The sequence below is a fragment of the Natator depressus genome, chromosome 14 (assembly GCF_965152275.1).
Source record: "Natator depressus isolate rNatDep1 chromosome 14, rNatDep2.hap1, whole genome shotgun sequence".
In the NCBI taxonomy this organism is placed as follows: Eukaryota; Metazoa; Chordata; order Testudines; family Cheloniidae; genus Natator; species Natator depressus.
Window position 1 is genome coordinate 2647888 of NC_134247.1, and position 18254 is coordinate 2666141.

Here is an 18254-nt window from a genome sequence, read left to right on the forward strand (position 1 = left end):
GGGGGGGTTGGGGGCTGTGGGGTGCCTGGAGCGGTGGTTAGGGGGCAGAGGGGGGTGGGGGCTGTGGGGTGCCTGGAGGCGTGGTTAGGGGGCACAGGGGTGGGGGGTTGGGGGCTGTGGGGTGCCTGGAGGGGTGGTTAGGGGGTGGGGGCTGTGGGGTGCCTGGAGGGGTGGGTAGGGGGCATTGGGAGGGGTTAGGGGGCGGAGGGGTGGTTGGGGGCATTGGGAGGGGTTAGGGGGCGGAGAGGGGTGAGGGGGTGGGTATGGGGCATTGGGAGGGGCTAGGGGGCAGAGAGGGGTGGGGGGTGGGTAGGGGGCATTGGGAGGGGTTAGGGGGCAGAGGGGGTGGGTGGGTGGGTAGGGGGCATTGGGAGGGGTTGGGGGCAGAGGGGTGAGGGGGTGGGTAGGGGGCGGAGGGAGGGGTTAGGGGGCAGAGGGGGGTGGGTAGGGGCATTGGAGGGGTTAGGGGGCAGAGGGGGATGGGGGGTGGTTAGGGGGCATTGGGAGGGGTTAGAGGGCAGAGGGGGATGGGTGGTGGTTAGGGGGCGGAGGGAGGGGTTAGGGGGCAGAGAGGGGTGGGGTGGTTAGGGGGCATTGGGAGGGGTTAGGGGGCGGTTAGGGAGCAGTGGGGGGGTGGTTAGGGGCGGAGGGAGGGGTTAGGGGGCAGAGGGGGGTGGGGGTGGTTAGGGGGCATTGGGAGGGGTGGGGGGGTGGTTAGGGGGCGAAGGGAGGGGTTAGGGGGCAGAGGGGGGTGGGTAGGGGGCATTGGGAGGGGTGGGGGGGTGGTTAGGGGGCGAAGGGAGGGGTTAGGGGGCAGAGGGGGGTGGGTAGGGGCATTGAAGGGGTTAGGGGGTGGTTAGGGGGCATTGGGAGGGGTTAGGGGCGAGCGGCGCCCGGCGGGCTGGCCCCCGTTGGCGGCCGATCCTCCCCCCGGGCCGGCGGGCGGCGGGCGGAGCCGGGGGCGGGCGGGGGCGGCCGGCGGGGCGCCCGGCGCGGGGCGGCGATATAAGCTCGGCGGCGGCCGCGCCCCAGCGCACTCCGCCCGGCTGCACGGCGCTGCGCGACCCGGCCGGCATGGCGCGCTCCGAGGAGGTTCACCGCCTCACCGAGACCGTCTACAAGGTGAGCCCGTCCCCGTCCCCTCGGGCTCCGCCCAGCCGCGCGGCGCCCCTGTCCCGGAGCCGGCTCGCCCGGCGCTGGGCGCGGCGAGCCCCGGGACTGCGCGGCGCCCGGCCGGGGAGGGCGGCGGGACCGTAGCGCGGCTCAAGCCGGGGCAGCCGCCTCGCTTCGCTGGCTCGGGCGCTCGGGCTCGGCTCTAACGTGTCGCTTTTAATTTTTCTCGGCACCGGCTGGCAGACAGCGGGAGCCGGGGCTTGTCCCTCTCCTGGCTTGTCGCTGGTTCCTGGGCTGGGTTGGTTTGAAATGTTAATTTGCGGCTGTCTTTCCCCAGGGCGGTTATGCAACGTGCAGTGTCTTTATTTTTAAATAATTGCAAGGGTTTGGTGGTTTTCTTTCTCTCTCTGTGTGTGTGTGGGGGGGGCCGTTTCCAAATATGGGGAAATGGGATTTAGTTCTGAGGGCTGAATCGAGGGGTGGGAAAAGATGTCCTCTTATGTAAGCGCAGAACTGGCGGTGGAGTTGTGTGGGAGTAATTTACAATCGCAGCTGCCTTGCGGCACTTCGCTCTCCTCAGAAGTGACACCCTGGACTCAATTCCTGACTTTCGTGCTGGTCTTAAAATGCGGTCACCAGCGATCACTCATAGCTGCGGTTAATGGAGAAACCGTCTGCTGGGGAGGGGGAGACTGAAATGATTCCTACCTACGCTGGAGTAACAGGCTCTCTAACTTCTCTCCTTCCACCTCCACAAGATTAAATTTAATCAGGCAAAAAATTTCATATCAGAATGAAAAGGAGTGCTTGGGGCACCTTAGAGACTAACAAATCCTGATTTTACAGAGGTGATCCTCTTTACTTTTTCTTCTATTAAAATTCTTCTTTTAAGAAACTGAATGTTTTTTCATTGTTCTTAAGATCCAGGGGTTTGGGTCTGTGGTAACCTATGCAAATTGGTGAGGGTTTTTACCAAACCTTCCCAGAAAGGGGGGGTAACGTTTGGGAGGATTTTTGGGGGGGAAAGACGTTTCCAAACGGACTCTTTCCTAATAATAATACCAGTTAGACGCTTGGTGGTGGCAGCGAAAGTCCAAGGGCAAAAGGTAAAATAGTTTGTACCTTGGGGAAGTTTTAACTTAAGCTGGTAAAAGTAAGCTTAGGAGGTTTTCATGCAGGTCCCCACGTCTTTTTGCAAATACAGACTAACACGGCCGCTACTCTGAAACCTGCCATATGAAAATAGTTCATATTAGTGGTTCCAAAAATAGAGCTTTAAAATTAAGCTCAATTTCAAACCTAGCTGTCTCTTTCATGATGAAAGGTTTCCTTGGCTTCTGAGCCAGCCCCGGGTATTGTACTGTCCTGTGAAACCCACTTCAACTATTTCACTGCCGCATCAGATAACCACATCAGCTCTACATGCTCTTGGGGACTGAAGAGGGCCGTACCATGAGAGCCGTTTGTTTTTAATGACCCTTCCTAAGCTAGGAATGCTGTGCTGAAGGGGCAGACCTATTTAGTCCTAAATCTCCTCCTTTTGACTTGTATATGATGGTGCTAGGCGAATATGGGGTTAAAGAATACACCTGGTAGAGGAAGAGAGAGCTCCCAGGCAGGTCGTGCAGCAGCAGATGCGTTCCATGAGGGAAGTGTTGTTAAAAGGCACGTCCTTCGCGCTGTGTCTGTAACTCCGTTATATCTGAGGTCAGTGAGTCTAGTGACTTGTTTTTTTTCCTTCAGAGTTTCACAACCAGAATGTTCTTGCGCTGTGTGAATTAGGGTAAACGAAGCCGTTCTGCGACGAACGCGGCTATAATCCCTCTATCCGAGGATGTTCTGCAGGCTGTCGGGCAGTAAACTGGAGCAGTTACGCTATTGTCTGTTTTATAAATGGCTGGAGCACTGAGCTATTTGTAAGCATAAAGCGAGTAAAATTGTGGTAGGAAAACTTAGGCCCAAAGCATTCAACACAGCGGTTTGAATGACTGCAGTTTGAAAACGCTGGTTTTCTTTGTGATCTCCTTAGGGCATAATCCTCATATGACCAATCACAATTCCATTTTAGTCAAGACGATGAACTGAAGTCCTGTTTTCTGTTCTATGTTGTCATGGCCAATCTGATAAAGAGGTTTCTCACGTCTGTGAAAGTTTAATTAGATTGTGATTTGACAACATCTAACTCTGCTAGCATTGCAGATGTCCATGGGGCTGCATTCCCTCCTGGAAAATTGTCTGACCTAACGGAATCTGCATTGCTAGGTTGCTTGATATTTGGCCGTGGATATTCCGGATGCATGGATGTTAACTTTCCCTTGCAGTCTGAGCGCTCTCTTGTTCTATGTGATGGAGTATTGTGCTAATCGGCAAGGCTCGGTGTCTAAGAATTATGTATGTGCTTAAGCTGAGCATACATAGTGATGATAGCTGTTGAATAAGTAAACTGGATTTACCAGTCTTCAGAATCGAGTGATTTGTATGGGTCAGTCTCCAAGGTCAATTGCTACTGAACCGTTTCTGTTGGTGGCTCAGCCGTAGTGAAGGTGTTGTCTCTGAAGAGCTGTTGGCAGCGTGGGTGCAGATTTCTTTGGGAGCCTGTGCACAGTCCTGCTGTGAACTTGCTGCGTGGCTTGTTTGTTATGGCCATGTGATACCGTGGCACTGTTTACCTTGGCAGTTGCAAACTGAACTTGATTTTTAAGCTTTGTGTTTGCGTTGGCCAAAAGAGACACTTGAAGGGGGTTCTAGTTTGAAAACAGCTGAGTAAAGTTTATGCTATTTATTTCTCCAAGGATGAAAGCACGAATGTTAGCATGGCCTCTCAGAGTGGGACTGCACTGGTATCTGGCAGTTCACCTCTGTGGACTGTAACTGGCTTCATCAGTTTCTGTACTGTACCTGAGTTTTCAACCCTTTTGCTTGCAAAGAAAACCTTCTGAATGTGTATCACTACAGTGCTGCTTTACTTAGTTTGCAGACTGAAAGGAAGCAGTCATAATGATAAATAATAATTAATAACTTTGAGTCTGATCTATGATACAAATCCTGGACCTGGTTAAAATGCAGTTGTCCTGGTTAAAACATATTTCATTTTGCAGTGTGAACAGAACCCACGTTTAAAAAGTGTGAACTGACCCTCTTCATCTCAACATCACATTGACTCTGAAGCCTGAAGACAACAATTTAAACAAAGCAACATTGTAAACTTTTTCCACTGCTGATCATTTTTATAGAACATTCTGCCAGCTGAAGGATAGAGAAGGATAACTTGGCATTATGGGTGAATTTTGAGTCAGGTATTGTCTTTTCTCTTCTCTCCCCCCCGCGCTGCCCCCCCCCCCATGTGGGCCCTAATGGCTTCCAAATCACGACTCCGTGCCTGATCCAGGTACTGTAATTCCAAATGAAGTTAAGGCACTGAAGTTGTATGCTTATGGGTAATAAAGGAAGCTAAAGCACTGACCTCTTGTAGGCTATGTTAACATTTCTGTTCTTGTGAATAGTGCTTGTTTGTCAGTAGAAAGAAAAGAATCCTCTTGCCGTGTGAAGATGTCCAACAGGAGTTATTGTCTGGGACCCTTACAGAAACTAGATGTTTGCTAATCCCCATGAACAAACTTCAAAAGAAATTATCCAAGAAACAAGATTCAGGATCCCATCGAACTCCATTAAAGTCAACGGGAGTTGTTTCAAACCAAACAGTGAAAGCTTAGTGTCAGTGTCTCAGGGCGTTGATTGGGGGCAAGGAGGGAAAGCATGTATTGGTTCATTAGAAGAAATGCAGTTTTCCTGCTGCATATTTATTGATAGGATTTTGGAGTATTAGTAGCTACTATCTGCTGACACTGTCGCATGAACTAATGTGACCCAGGAAACTTAACAAAGCTTCCTTACAAATCCTACTATAGGGAAGCCAGCTCTGCTGCAACTGGGTACAGAGTGCAAGGCTTTCCACAGCTTGTCATGTTAAGTTCATATTCATAAGTTCTTGGACAACAATAAATGTCTCAGTTTTAAGGAGATGAGGGGTGAGGTAATATCTTTTAATGGACCAACTTCTGTTGGTGAGAGAGGCAAGCTTTCGAGCTACACAGAGCTCTTCTTCCAGTCTTAATTTTAAACAGTCCCATGGTTTGTTGGTCTTGCTGATAGTCTGGTAGGCTCTGCTGGTGGCCCAGAGATGGCACTTTCCTAAAACGGATCTAAGCTCTGGATTTCCCCCAGGTCAAACACTCCCATTTTGATTTTGGGTTCTCTTTTGCCCAAGCATTACTCAGGTTTGAATCCCAAACTTCTGCTCCGGTGGGCTTTCTGCAGCAGCCTGGGCCTTGCTTTGGGAGGCAGGACCCAATCCTGGGTAAATGGAGGAAGCATGGATCTCTTTGCCACTTCCATGCAGTTACTAATTGCAGACCTCCATATGGGGGCACCCGCTTTGTGCTTAAGTGAGTGGAAGGGGAAGCAACTCGGCATCATCGGTGACTGGGAACCGCCTCTCTGCCAGCTATGCTGTGTGGCTGGAGCTCCCTTTGCAGGTGGCACCTTGATGTCCTCCATTACGATGTCTGGAGCAGGCAGCTGGCTTCTGGGGGCTAATTTATATAGCGAAGAAGCCTTGGCCTCCGTGCCGAGGCTTTCCTGAGGCACGCTGATGAGGAAGGCCCTTTGTAATTATTTTCCAGAACCAGTGCTCGCCCTCAGAATGATTGCACTTAATGAGATGGTGGAAGAGCTGTCAGCCTCCCCCTCGCTGATGCTGCCACTACAATCAGCTGCCTACACATGTGGAGTAATTACAGAGAGGGATGGAGGAAGCTGGCACCTTCCGCCAACGTAATCCCACTTTCCCCAGGCGCTGATTCATCCGTGTGGACCTTATTGTATCCGCACAGCTGCTGCGATGGCTCTGAGACTGAGAGGAGCTTTGCTGCTAGCACAGGTGACGTGTGAAACTTGGTACGTGCCCGGTGACGGACTCGTTCAGCAAGGGGAAAGGGGTACCGCCCCTCCGAACAAATAGCTAAACCTGCATCTATAGTGCAGGGTTTTTGCAGAGCGTTTTGTATTTGGCAAAAGTCTGAAAGACCTGGGGACTTCCTCTTCCCTAGAAGAGTAGGCTGGTCCCGGTGGTGATGGATTACATTACTGGGAGCTTCAGTCCAGCTTCCATTTCCTGTTACAAACACCTTTTCAAATGGAAGAGTGGTTTTGCAAGGATTTCTGGACTGCGCTGAGGAAAGGTTCCTAAAAATAAGAATAATAATAGTCTTGAGCAAACGAAGGCAGAATTCCTTACAGTCATTTGCTACACATCAGAAGTAATAAATGTCATGGCTCGCATAACAGCCTCTTGCCTCATTATCTCAGAGTCTGGAGGGAAGGAACGAGAATCTCACTCAAGTGAATCAGAGGGGAAATAGTGGGTGGTTTTGTGTGTGTGGCAACAGGAGGGAATCTGCGGGCTGGCAGAGAGGGAAGCATTCGCCCCAGAAGCTATCCTATGCCACCACGTGTATTTCATGCATTGTGCTCCTCTGCTGCTCCTTTGGCCAAAAGAGTTTGCATTGCAGGAAGCACTAGGCAATAGAAAAGCCACTGACTAAGGATGGCTGCAGTGCTGGGAATGGCTGTTACACCTGCCCTGTGGTTTTTCAGGGTTTGTTCTTCCTTCAGTTTCATATTGGGCAGTTGCTGGTGAATTTTGACAGGGATTTTTGCTTTTTGCTCAGACAACTGATCACTGACAATTATCTAAATTAACAACATGGAAGCTTTAGAAAGGAAGCTGATTGTAATTTACATTTTTATAGCACCTTTCTTCCCAAAGAATCCCAAATCACTTCCCAAACTCTCTGTAACTGGCGCCATTGAAATGCAGCCACCTCTGGAGTGGAGCTCAGCTGGCCGTTGCCTTTAGACTTGTTATACTGAGCTAGCTCATCGTAGTGCTACTAGCCCCCCCCACCCCCCATTGCTTGTATCTCAAGTGCAATATGTCATGGATCTTCCCAGTTCTCAAATCCTTAATACAAAGTAGTTTAACCAGCTTGGAGCCTTTGGTTTGGTAGTGTTTTATAACATGGCTGTTCTAGTCAGGATGACGAAACAGGGAGCTGAGCCGCAGCCATGTGCATGCAATGGCTTTTGCAGTAGTGCCGGCTGAGACCTGCAGGTGTGAGTCCGGTTGTCTGTAGGGTGGTTTCCTTTCCTGTTGGACCACATCAATGCATTCCTCATCTCCAGGCTGACTGCAAGCTCTGGGAATGAAAGCGAAAGCTGCAAAGACGCTCTAACTGGTCCAGGTGGCACTTCTATCTTATCAATGACAATTCAATATCTAAGGTAGAAGATGAAGCATCTCCGCTAGGCGAGACCATGGGTCAGCTGAGCACAGCATTCTGGCAATCTGCGAGCACGACTCTAGTTCCCACACTTGATTTGCTTCAAGGTCCTGGTCTTAATCTTCAGAGTCAGTTGGGGCTCAGCCCACGGCAGGCTTAGCCCACATCTCCCTCCATGCGGAAGCTGTGACTGTGAGGGACACTCTGAGATGAAACCCTTGGGATGGCCAGGTATGTGGCTTTTTTGGCATGGGCCCCCTTCTGACGGAACACCCTTCTGAAAGTAGAGATGCGGGTGAACTCCAATCTTGCGTTTTCTCTGATGCCACACCGCAAGTCCCGCAGTACCGTCTGGGAGCAGTCATTTGCACGCGTGTGGAGTCAGCCGTGGAAATGCTCCAAATGAACTGCACATTCACCGGATGAGGGAGTGGTGGAGAATGACTCTGCATGTGCACTGTTGCATTAAGTCACCCTGTTACTGCCTAGGTGATGTGGGGACAGTGGCACTTGCAATAGATAGATGCCAGTGTTTTTCGACGTTGTGTACCTTGGATGCCAGCTTCCTGCGTGGGAGGGCTCTTAGAGGCAGAAATGGAAGGTATGTATTGAGCCTGCTCGTAATTGAAATCGGACTTACTAATGAGTCCCGTGTAGCTTCTCGAGCAGAAGCTGAGCCTATTGAAACGATGAAGCACTGTTTTAAATACAGGGTGGGACAGACTGAGATGTAAATAGTCATCTAGGTTTGGGTATTAAATATTAATGCCGAGATAATGAGATGAGTTTCTGAAGCTGGCGTGAGCCATTTAGCAATCGGAGTTCCTTGCAGCCGTTCTTACACTTTTTTGTAGCATGACCACATCTGAGCAGAGACCGTCTCCTGGACGCTTCCTCTCCCATTTATGATTGCCTTGACCTCCCCTGCCCCGCTAGTCATGGTCACGTAGCCCTGTGACAACTACAGCAGTTGCTTGTATGCGCTCTTTGGGGCGGGAACCTTGTCATCCTGTCCGTCTGCGCACCTAACACAACATGGCTTTGGTTGGAGGCTTGGCTTGTTGCTGCTACAATGGTATTAAACAATAGTACTGGTAGGCAAGCCTTTAGGTGGGTGTTAGCTGACCTTTAATGGAGTTTAGCAGCTGGGAAACAAGGGGAAAGTCAGCACTAGTGGCCAAAACAGCTCCCCAAGTTCCCCAGCAATGCCCTGCCGACCCCAGTATGGGAGCCTCTGTTTTATAACATGGCTGTTCTAGTCAGGGTGGAGAAACGGTGAGCTGAGCCGCAGCCATGTGCATGCAATGGCTTTTGCAGTAGTGCCGGCTGAGACCTGGAACACGTCCATGAGCAGGGAAAATGGACCTAGTGTGAAGGAACTCCTCTTCACAACTGCTGCTCTTCACTTCTTCAGCCCCTTGTTGGCAGGAATTATTGCGGTGTTCCAGATTGAGGGGTACTCGGGCACAGAGCATAAATGTCTTGCCCAAGACCGCGCACGGAGCTGTTGCAGAAGCCTACTAGTATGTGGTACTGCACAGTGCAAAGATGGAGGCGAGACCTTCTGGCCCATCAAAATGAGGCCTGGCTATAGCTGCTGGAGGGATAATTGATGAAGCATGCATGGTACTGACGTGCTCTGACATAGTGGTGAAGCATGCATGTTACTGATGTGCTCTGGTGCCCATTCTCTGTCCAGAGTAGCCTGTGTAATGCAAAATGCTGACTTCCTCTACTGATTGAAGACACCTCTCTCATTCTGCTGACTGGTGAACAGCAGTGTCTAATCAACTGATGTCAGAGACTCCTCAGCTGTCTGTCGATTCCCTGTGCCTCCTAGAGGAGAGTGGAACAGGACTTCACGTTCAGCCATGGGGGCAGTTTGAGACCATGGTGACACCTTCAGGAGAAACATGCTGCCTCTTTCCTCTTCAGTTTAATTAATAAAATGGATTTTTTTCAAAGGTTTTAAGGGAATTCTATTTATTCCCTACCCAGTAGAACACTTACACAAAACAACTCACCTAAAATACTCCCGCCCCCTGCACGGGAGGACTTCAGATTTCGATAATGGGCTGATCTGAGCAAAGCTAAACTTTTGCATCCCTAGCAGTGGATGCATCCCTCTGCTTTTCTGAGAGGAATCCTAGCACATGTAAAGAGAGAGAGAGAGGAGACTTGTCTCTCTCACCTCTGGAGCATCTCTTCTCCTGCTCTTTAATTCAGTAGAACTATGTCGTGGAGACCTTGTGCTTTGCCTTAGTTTCATTTTTGGCAGTTGAATAAAGGCAGGACAATCCTAGAGAGCTGAGCAGTATTACCGAGGAATTTAGTGCAGTGGAACAAAACAAAGCCCTTTCAACCTTTAGCTGCCAGTTTTTTCAGACTCTGCCCAGACAGCCTGTGGAAGGCAGACAACTTGTGGGTGAAGCTGATGGGGCAGAATTTGATCAAGAATGTAGTTTGCTTTCGCTGCCAGGGTTTTGCTGAATATTGGCCTTGCTTTACCCTTCTAACAATCTGATTACACCTTGCTGGGTCAAGAAAACATAGCTGCAGAGAGACGCATCTGTGTAAGCCTTGGTTGAGGCATGGAGGACTCTTCTCTGTACTGTGAACTCCTTTTCAGTGGACCTTCTCTGTTTTAAGGAAGGTCTGGTTTGTGGAGGGGTGGTAAAGGCTCTCCGAATCCTTGCTCCTCCCTGCCCACTTGGCCTCGTAGTGAGCCGCCTCAGTGCTGCTGATGCGACAACCAGCTGCTCTGTGTAGCACAAGGAGTTTAATAGAAATAATTCCAGGGTTTTGCTGGATGATTCAGGGTGCAATGGACCCGTATCTGTCGTGCATGTAATATACAGGGCAAACTTGTGTTACCAGAGTCTTTAAGAAAGGGGGAAAAAAAAAATTGGGATCTCTCCAGTTTTCTCTGGGCTAGCCTGATACAAAGCTACATTAATTCTAGGTTTCAGAGTAGCAGCCGTGTTAGTCTGTATTCGCAAAAAGAAAAGGAGGACTTGTGGCACCTTAGAGACGAACAAATCTAAAAAAATAACCACTCCATACAGCTAAATGCAGTGCCTTGCGTAATGACAGGTTTCAGAGTAGCAGCCGTGTTACTCTCTAAGGTGCCACAAGTACTCCTTTTCTTTTTATTAATTCTAGAGAATCCCTCCCGCTCTCCCCACCTTGAGTGTCCAAAGACTTAGAAGTGAAAAGCACTTTTGTCACCTTTTATTTTGGAGCAGCAGCCAGGATTGCATAGTTTCATTCCTGCATTGTGGCCTGCTTCATTAAATGGGCCTTTAACCGAATGAAAGGAGTTTCTAAAAACATTCACAGTCAAACCACCTGTTTAAAAGTTTGGCTGATAAAATTTGCCAAGGGGGAGTTGGCTTCCTTTTATTCCATTACAGTTGTCCCCTCTTGGGATGGTGTCCTGTCTCGTCACTTGCTGTATTGAAGTGGCTGTCCTTCGTTGTAGAACAATGGCTAGAAACATGTTCTTGGTGGCTAAAGAGTGAAGTCTAAGCTTTTTATGTAACAGGCTTCAGATGTGCACATCTAGGGATCAGAGTAACAGCCGTGTTAGTCTGTATTTGCAGAAAGAAAAGGAGGATTTGTGGCACCTTAGAGACTAACCAATTTATTTGAGCATGAGCTTTCGTGAGCTACAGCTCACTTCATCGGCTGCATCCTGTGGAAAGTACAGAAGACATTTTTATACACACAAACCATGAAAAAATGGGTGATTATCACTACAAAAGGTTTTCTCTCCCCCCACCAATATTAATCACCCATTTTTTCATGGTTTGTGTGTATAAAAAGGTCTTCTGTACTTTCCACAGGATGCATCCGATGAAGTGAGCTGTAGCTCACGAAAGCTCATGCTCAGATAAATTGGTTAGTCTCTGAGGTGCCACAAGTCCTCCTGTTCTCTACATCTAGGGATGAGCCCTGTGTTCGATTCCCTTCTTATCCGCGAGATGCGCTGTGTTTACAGAAACGAGGCGTACTTGTGGCACCGTAGTGAGTCTCTAAGGTGTCAAGTACTCCTTGGTTTTGCTGATACAGACGAACACGGCTGCCACTCGGAAACCTGTGTTTACAAGGAGTATTTACCTCTCTTGCTTGTACCTGTGCAGCAGGTTAATCCCCATACAGGGCTTACAACCAGGTCCAGGGCTGTTTCAGATGGGGGGCATGGAGTTTACACCCAAGAAAATAAAGTAGGTTTGACTTGCAGGACCCCAAAGATGCATTGTGCAAGGCAGCCCACTGCGACCAGCCTTGCAATGACTCATGGGAAACTGTTAAAATTCTTGCTGTAGCAATAAGAGCTCTGTGTGTGTTCTGATTAGGGATAATGCTTTCTTCAGCCTGTGGATTCCATTAAATTATTTTATGTAAATTTTATGTATCTAAGTCTTTTCCTTGGATAAGATATATATCCCCTCAGACACTGCTGCAAAAGTGATTTTTTTTTATATTGTGTGGTTTTTTTTTTTTTTTTTTACTGCCGTTAACCAAACAAAAAATCCTTCCTCACAGAAATCCTGCCAATATGTCTTCTGTGTAAACATTGCCCAGCCTGGGATTGCTGGGGCTGAGCACTGAATGGAGAAAAGCTTAGGGTTGAACCAGCTCTGCCGGAGGAGATGATGGTTGCTATGTGTTTTGAAGGGTGGAGAAAGGGGACTGGTCTCATTTCTAACTGATGTATGTGGTAGAGTTGTCCAGCTTGCTGTAAATGGTGGTGGAGAGACCATAGGTTGGTTGGTGGAAGGAACATGCAGGAACTAGTAGTAACTTGCGGGCATAATTCTCTACCAAATGTCACATGCATTAAATGTGACCTAAGGAATGATATGTGAATTCTCTGTCCCTTAGTGGTGGTTAACGTCTCATAGGTAATTGCCTCCTATAATTATGGAAGATAATCCATGGAAACAGCTTGTTGCTACAGGGTCATTTTGTTCTACCAATCAGAATGTTCACTCAAAGCTGTAGAAGCGTTTGTCTGAAATATTTTGAACCAAACGACAAAGGGTGACCGACAGCGTTTAATTAGCAGTAAAATTCCTACTGAGCCCTACATACTAACATTTAACATTCACCCTCTAGACTCCCTGGGTATATCTCACCCCTTGGAGGAGTACTGTGTGTGAACTATGCAATGCAAATCTAACCCTGTCTCTCTACCTTTTGCTCAAGTGCCTTCAAAGCCAGGGTGGTGGCGGGGGGAGTTCATGCTGAGGCTTCGCAGCTGGATCTAGTTTAGATGAATGTTGTCTTAGATATTTGCTCTTTTGGTCTCTCTGGAAAGCTTCCCAGAGCGCAGTGAGTTTCTAGCTAGGACAGAGGTGGTCCTCTCCCTTGGTCAGCTGACAGGCTTCAGCGCTCACTTCTCACTCTTGTTGGCCTGCTAGGAAAAGTGCTGGAGAAAAGCCATTGCTGAGGATTAAAACACATTCCTGGGCTAACAAACATTGAAATCTAAAGTATTACCACTAAATAGTGTATTAAACTGCAGCCTCTGTGCTCAGATGTATCCCATGGTGAGATGGCAGCTTACTGAAATTAATAACCTGCTGTTCTAAACTTGTGAGATGGCAAAGACCTAGCAATGCTGATCAACATCAGTGGCTGTGAATGTATCTGCAGAAGCAAATTACTGTAAACAGTCTCTCAGTCTCAAAAGAACAGGCACCAGGAACTAAGAATAAAAATGCTTCAGGCGGAAAATGAGCTTTATGGTGTTTGGTCAGCTTCAAATGAGGTGACAGATGAATAAGCTGATTAAACAACATAAGGGTCTGTCTGTCCCCTCCCCTCCCCTTCCAGAAATGTGTAACAGTCTGTGTGGTGTGAGGGTGAGAGCCTGGCCACCCCCTCCTTCCCCATGGGAATGCTCATTCACGCTTTAAGGGCACAAAGATATTTAGGTATTAAACTGAATTTCATATCCCTGTCCTTGTCGACTGGCCCTTGCTTATCCCAGAGTGCTTGTCACTGAAGGTGGGTGGGGGACTCTCTCCAAAGACAGAGGCAAATATCCAGTAAGAAAAGGAGTATTTGAGTCTCTAAGGTGCCACAAGTCCTCCTTTTCTTTTTGCGAATACAGACTAACATGGCTGCTACTCTGAAATATCCAATAGCTACCCCTGGCTTGTGTTAGTTGCCAGGTTGCTCCCCCTATGCAGCCAGAGTTAAGTTCAAGGGTCCGTGAGAGGAAGGAGACTTGGTTATCCTTCCCACAGAGCTCAGCTGGAGAACTTGCATCTAGTTTTTAAGATGCAATAGTTACAAGGAGATCGAATGACTTATTGGAGCAGAGCAGGGTAGGACAAGCCATTCATAGCCTGCTACAAACTTACAAAGATCCATTCTTTGGTAGAGATCTGATCACTGTATGTAGAGCTAGGAAAAAAGTCAACACTTTCCCACTAAAGTGAAAATACCCTCCCTATCCAGAAAGTGTCTCTGGTGTATTGGCATTTCCTGTTCCCTCCCTCCCAACTACAACAGACCTTACAAGAAGCCGCAATATCAGCCATTCTGAGCGCAGGTTCTGCCGTGTTGCACACGGCCTGATCCCAGGCTGGAGTGAACCCTGCCTGAAGGATGCATTCACTGTGTGATTGCCATTTTATTCTGTCACTGGCTCTTAAATAACTTTTTTTTTTTTTTTTTTTTTTTTTTAATACCTTACTCCAAATCCTCTTCTGTCAAGTGTGAGTGATCTGACTGATGTTGGCCTATGGTGATACCCAGGGCAATCCTTGAATGATGCATTCCCTCTTGCCATTCATTGTCCGCTCTGCAGTTGGTTTGGCTTATGGTGGCTCTTGAAGTGAAAGGCTGGTGCAGAACTAGATAATTCTGGACTAGCCAGACTGAGTAATCCACCTTTAACTTGTTTTGTTAGTTCTTGAATTTTTTTTGTCTAGATTAAATCTTCTTCTTCAGTGCATTAAATTATCTCTTAATTGTCACTTGTTTAAAAGTTCCTGTGACAAGGTAGCAAGGTCTAGGACAGAGCTCTTTTGCGGACTCCCCCAGATGCTAGATTATTGCATGGTTGTAAAGTTATTTCTGCTGACTCACTATTTCTGACCAGCTGAGTCCTCCTGGTGCCCATATAGTAGCGTAAGGGGGTTTAAGCCTCTTTCTGGGGGTGGAGCTAAGACTGAGAGGTACTGGGGGGTGGGCGGGCGGGGGCGAAGTTTTAAGAACATATAAGTGCAGGAGAAAGCTCGGGCCGAGTGTTTTGTGGTTCCGTGTTCTTTAAATTACTAAAGGCAAATTCCAGGCAAGTGGTGAGGGGGTTTTGGGATCAGCCGTGGTACGTATGTTCTGCTAGGAAACGGCTGAGAATGCCACCTAATTAGCTCCATTGTCCAACCATTCACTATCAATGGGCAGTCACTGTATCAAAACCAGGAATCTATAGGTCCAACCCTAACCCTTTACGAGGCTCTGCTCTGGCTCATGCCAGCCAGAGGGGCTGAAGGAGAAGTTCCTAGGATGTTCCTGAGGGCTGCTGTTATCTCTGGGTTCTCGGTCTCATGCTAGGTATCCGTGCTGTGCCAAATGGCAGGCTGCTGGCGCACATGCTGAGTAGCAGCTCTGTGGAGGAGTTGCCCTTGATGATAAAAGAAAATGAGGGTTCCTTCCATCCTCTTTCTTAATCCGTTGAGCTGATTCAACAGTTGCTGAGTAATGACCAATGCAGTGTAAGCGAAGAGAAGCCTGCCTTTTTCTGCATATCACCCCCTCGCTGGTATTGCTGCGGTTGCTACCCATTCATTCTTCCAAAAGGGAGGGTGTGTTTATCCTATGCAAGAAGCTAATATGTATGTTCTCTTTAGCTTGCATTTAGGAGTAGAAATATTTAAAAATTCTACTCCACACATTTTACCATATTATAATATACTGAGAGCTGAAGCAAACATATGGTCTGAAATATTATAACTAAACTGAGAAATTAGGGGGGAAAGCAGTCCGTTTGTTTTATTTTTTTAGAAGGTTTTTGCAGATACTGTCAAAGGAAGATGCATGAATGGGTGCTTTGGTCCTTTTATATACCTTTCTCTCTACAGTGTCACGAAATGCAATTTGGCATACCTACCACGTGGTGTTACATCCAGGTACAAAAGCATTCTTGGTACTCCATAAATATATTTCTACATTGATAATGCCACCTATGTGTCCTTTCTTGAAAGGACAAGACAATACATGGGTTATAAATACAAAATAGATAATATGAACAGTACTTCTATTTAGCCAAACAGCTCTCTTTCTGTCAACTCTGCTGTGTTATCCATCTGATTTAGGAATGATTCTAGTTTATCCCCAGCTGCTGTGATCATAGATCATCCTATGATCCTATTACTCTTTGGGCTTCATATTGCCAGTGCTGGAAAAAATAAATATCCTTCTAGGAAAATAAAATCCTCATGATGTCTGGAATTATTCATAAAACACTGCCATACTTAAAACCGGGCTGTGTATGTGCAGCCAACATCCTCCTGTAAAACGTCAGTAAGTTTGGATTGTGTTTGTCTATAGAGGGCTGTGTGGGAGGATTCTCTGCTTCTGGGACTTACACACATGCTGCCATGCACAGCTATGTGGTGAATCAGCCACTCTGTGTGCGTACACAAAACAGACCTGGAGATGCTCAGTCTTGCTGCAGGGAGCCCTTCTGGTTCTTGCTTGTCCCTCACCCAACCAGCTTTGCTAACGTCTCCCGCTTCTTGTGCTCTCTCCTTCAGACGATCATGGAACAGTACAATCCCAGCCTCAGGAACTTCATTTCCATGGGCAAGAACTATGAAAAAGCCTTGGCAAGTAAGTGAAGTTGTGCTGCAAATGCATTCAGTGCTGAAACCCCCGTGGTGGTCGGGGGGGAGGGTTCTGGGCAGAGGCATACCCACGTACTGGGTGCAGCTGGGCAGCGCTCTGGGATTTTGAAATGTTACTGGATGCCTTTTTCCCCCTGGGGCGGGGGGAAATTGCAGAGTGGTTTTTCATATTTAAAAACAAAACAAAAAAAAGTCCTGATACGACAAAGAGGCACAAAGCCTGTCCCAGGCACTCGGTGCCTGAAGAAGCCTGGTCCCCAAAGCACCTTAAGAATGATGAGCTTGGAAAGGGCTTGAGCAGTAAAGATTTGGCTGTTAGTAGGGGGTGAGAACCATATATTTGCAATCTTCTTCTTTTTCTTTTTTTTTGACCATCTTGCCATTTTAAATATGAATAAAATATTGTTTTAAAAATCCTTATTTAAAATGGAGATTTTAATTTTTGCCTCTGATTTTTAAAGGCTGCCTTCTCATGGCTGGGAGTGCCCAGAGCTAGGTAGTATAGCTAACCGTTTCTTAAAATAGAATCCTAGAAGATTAGGGTCGGAAGAGACCTCAGGAGGTCATCTAGTCCAACCCCCTGCTCGTGGCAGGACCAACCCCAACTAAATCATCCCAGCCAGGTCTTTATCAAGCTTGGAAATCCCACCACCTCTCCAGGTAACCCATTCCAGTGCTTCACCACCCTCCTAGTGAAATAGTGTTTCCTAATATCCAACCGAGACCTTCCCCACTGCAACTTGAGACCATTGCTCCGTGTTCTATCATCTGCCACTACTGAGAAGAGCCAAGCTCCATCCTCTTTGGACCCCCCCGCCCCCCTTTCAGGTAGTTGAAGGCTATCAAATCTCCCCTCACTCTTCTCTTCTGCAGACTAAATAACCCCAGTTTCCTCAGATGTGAAGTCACTCACTTGGAATATCAGGTCCTTTTGGAGGTAGTTAAAGAAACATAAATTTAAATGACCTGTTGGCTTTCATAGATTCGCAGATTTTTAAGGCCAGAAGGGGCCACTATGATCACTTAGTCTGATTTCCTAGATAGCAATGAACTTCACGCAGTGCTTCCTGTGTCATCCCTTTTGTGGCAGGTTGTCTGGCTATAGATTTCACGTTGCTGATCCTACCGGGAGATTGACACATCGGTGTCTGGTAGCTTTTTGACAATGTGCGTTGAGTTAATAATAACCCATAAAAGAAGCGTCACTTGACGGTTGTCATCTTGCTCCTGAAAGCCACCGGATATCCATCTCCTGATAGGATTAGCAATGCGAAATGAAGAGTCCTTGTCTAGCACAGCACAGGAGACCCATAGGACAGCCGCGGTGTGCACCAACTTGATGTGGAAGGTCTGTCATATGCTAAGTCTGACAGTCTTTCCGGAGTGCATAAGGAGGGTGACATTGACGTGGTTATGCTGCAAGAAGCTTGTGCTGCAGACTGTGAGCGAGCTGTAAGATGTAGAATTCATGGCTGCCAACTCATGACCGCCATGAATGACCAAATTTGGCCTTGCTGTGTACATCAGGCATAGTCTTAAAGATATCTCAGCCCTGGAGGAATCCAAGATCGTGGGCATCTCTATTACTGTGAAAAGAATTGGACATCTGACCACAATGAACATCTGTGAACATCTGTAAACCTCCAAGTCTTGAAGCCTGTATTGCCACCTCCTTCCCACCCAGCTTTGTACCTTGGTGTGATTTCGATAGTCGCCATTCGCGATGGGGCTATAGCAGAAATGATGCAGCTGGTGAGCAGCTTACAGGTCGGGCTTGGTTCATAACCGTACACCTTCTTTTAGACCCCAAACAATGAAGGGATCTTTGCTTGCTCAGAGGAAATACCGAACACAATCTGGACCTCTGTTGTCTGAGGAAAGACAGTAAACGTTCCTCTGCAAGCTTCCCAACCGGTGCTGGGAAACTTTCCTGGCG

General features: G+C 47.7%; 1 protein-coding gene across 7 annotated transcripts in view; it reads left to right on the forward strand.

Annotated features, from left to right (window-relative positions):
- Positions 1-998: 998 nt before the first annotated feature.
- Positions 999-18254, forward strand: part of BAIAP2 (BAR/IMD domain containing adaptor protein 2) — an 88813-nt gene continuing 71557 nt past the window's right edge. For 5 of the 7 annotated variants that reach the window (XM_074972126.1, XM_074972123.1, XM_074972129.1 and 2 more), the window contains exons 1-2: positions 999-1122; positions 16229-16304. In XM_074972126.1, coding sequence (XP_074828227.1) covers positions 1075-1122; positions 16229-16304 — 124 coding nt within the window. In that variant the 5' untranslated portion in view covers positions 999-1074. Of the gene's footprint in view, positions 1123-2797; positions 2821-4211; positions 4410-16228; positions 16305-18254 lie in introns of those variants that run through there. The other 2 variants (XM_074972127.1, XM_074972128.1) reach the window with 2 other exon arrangements.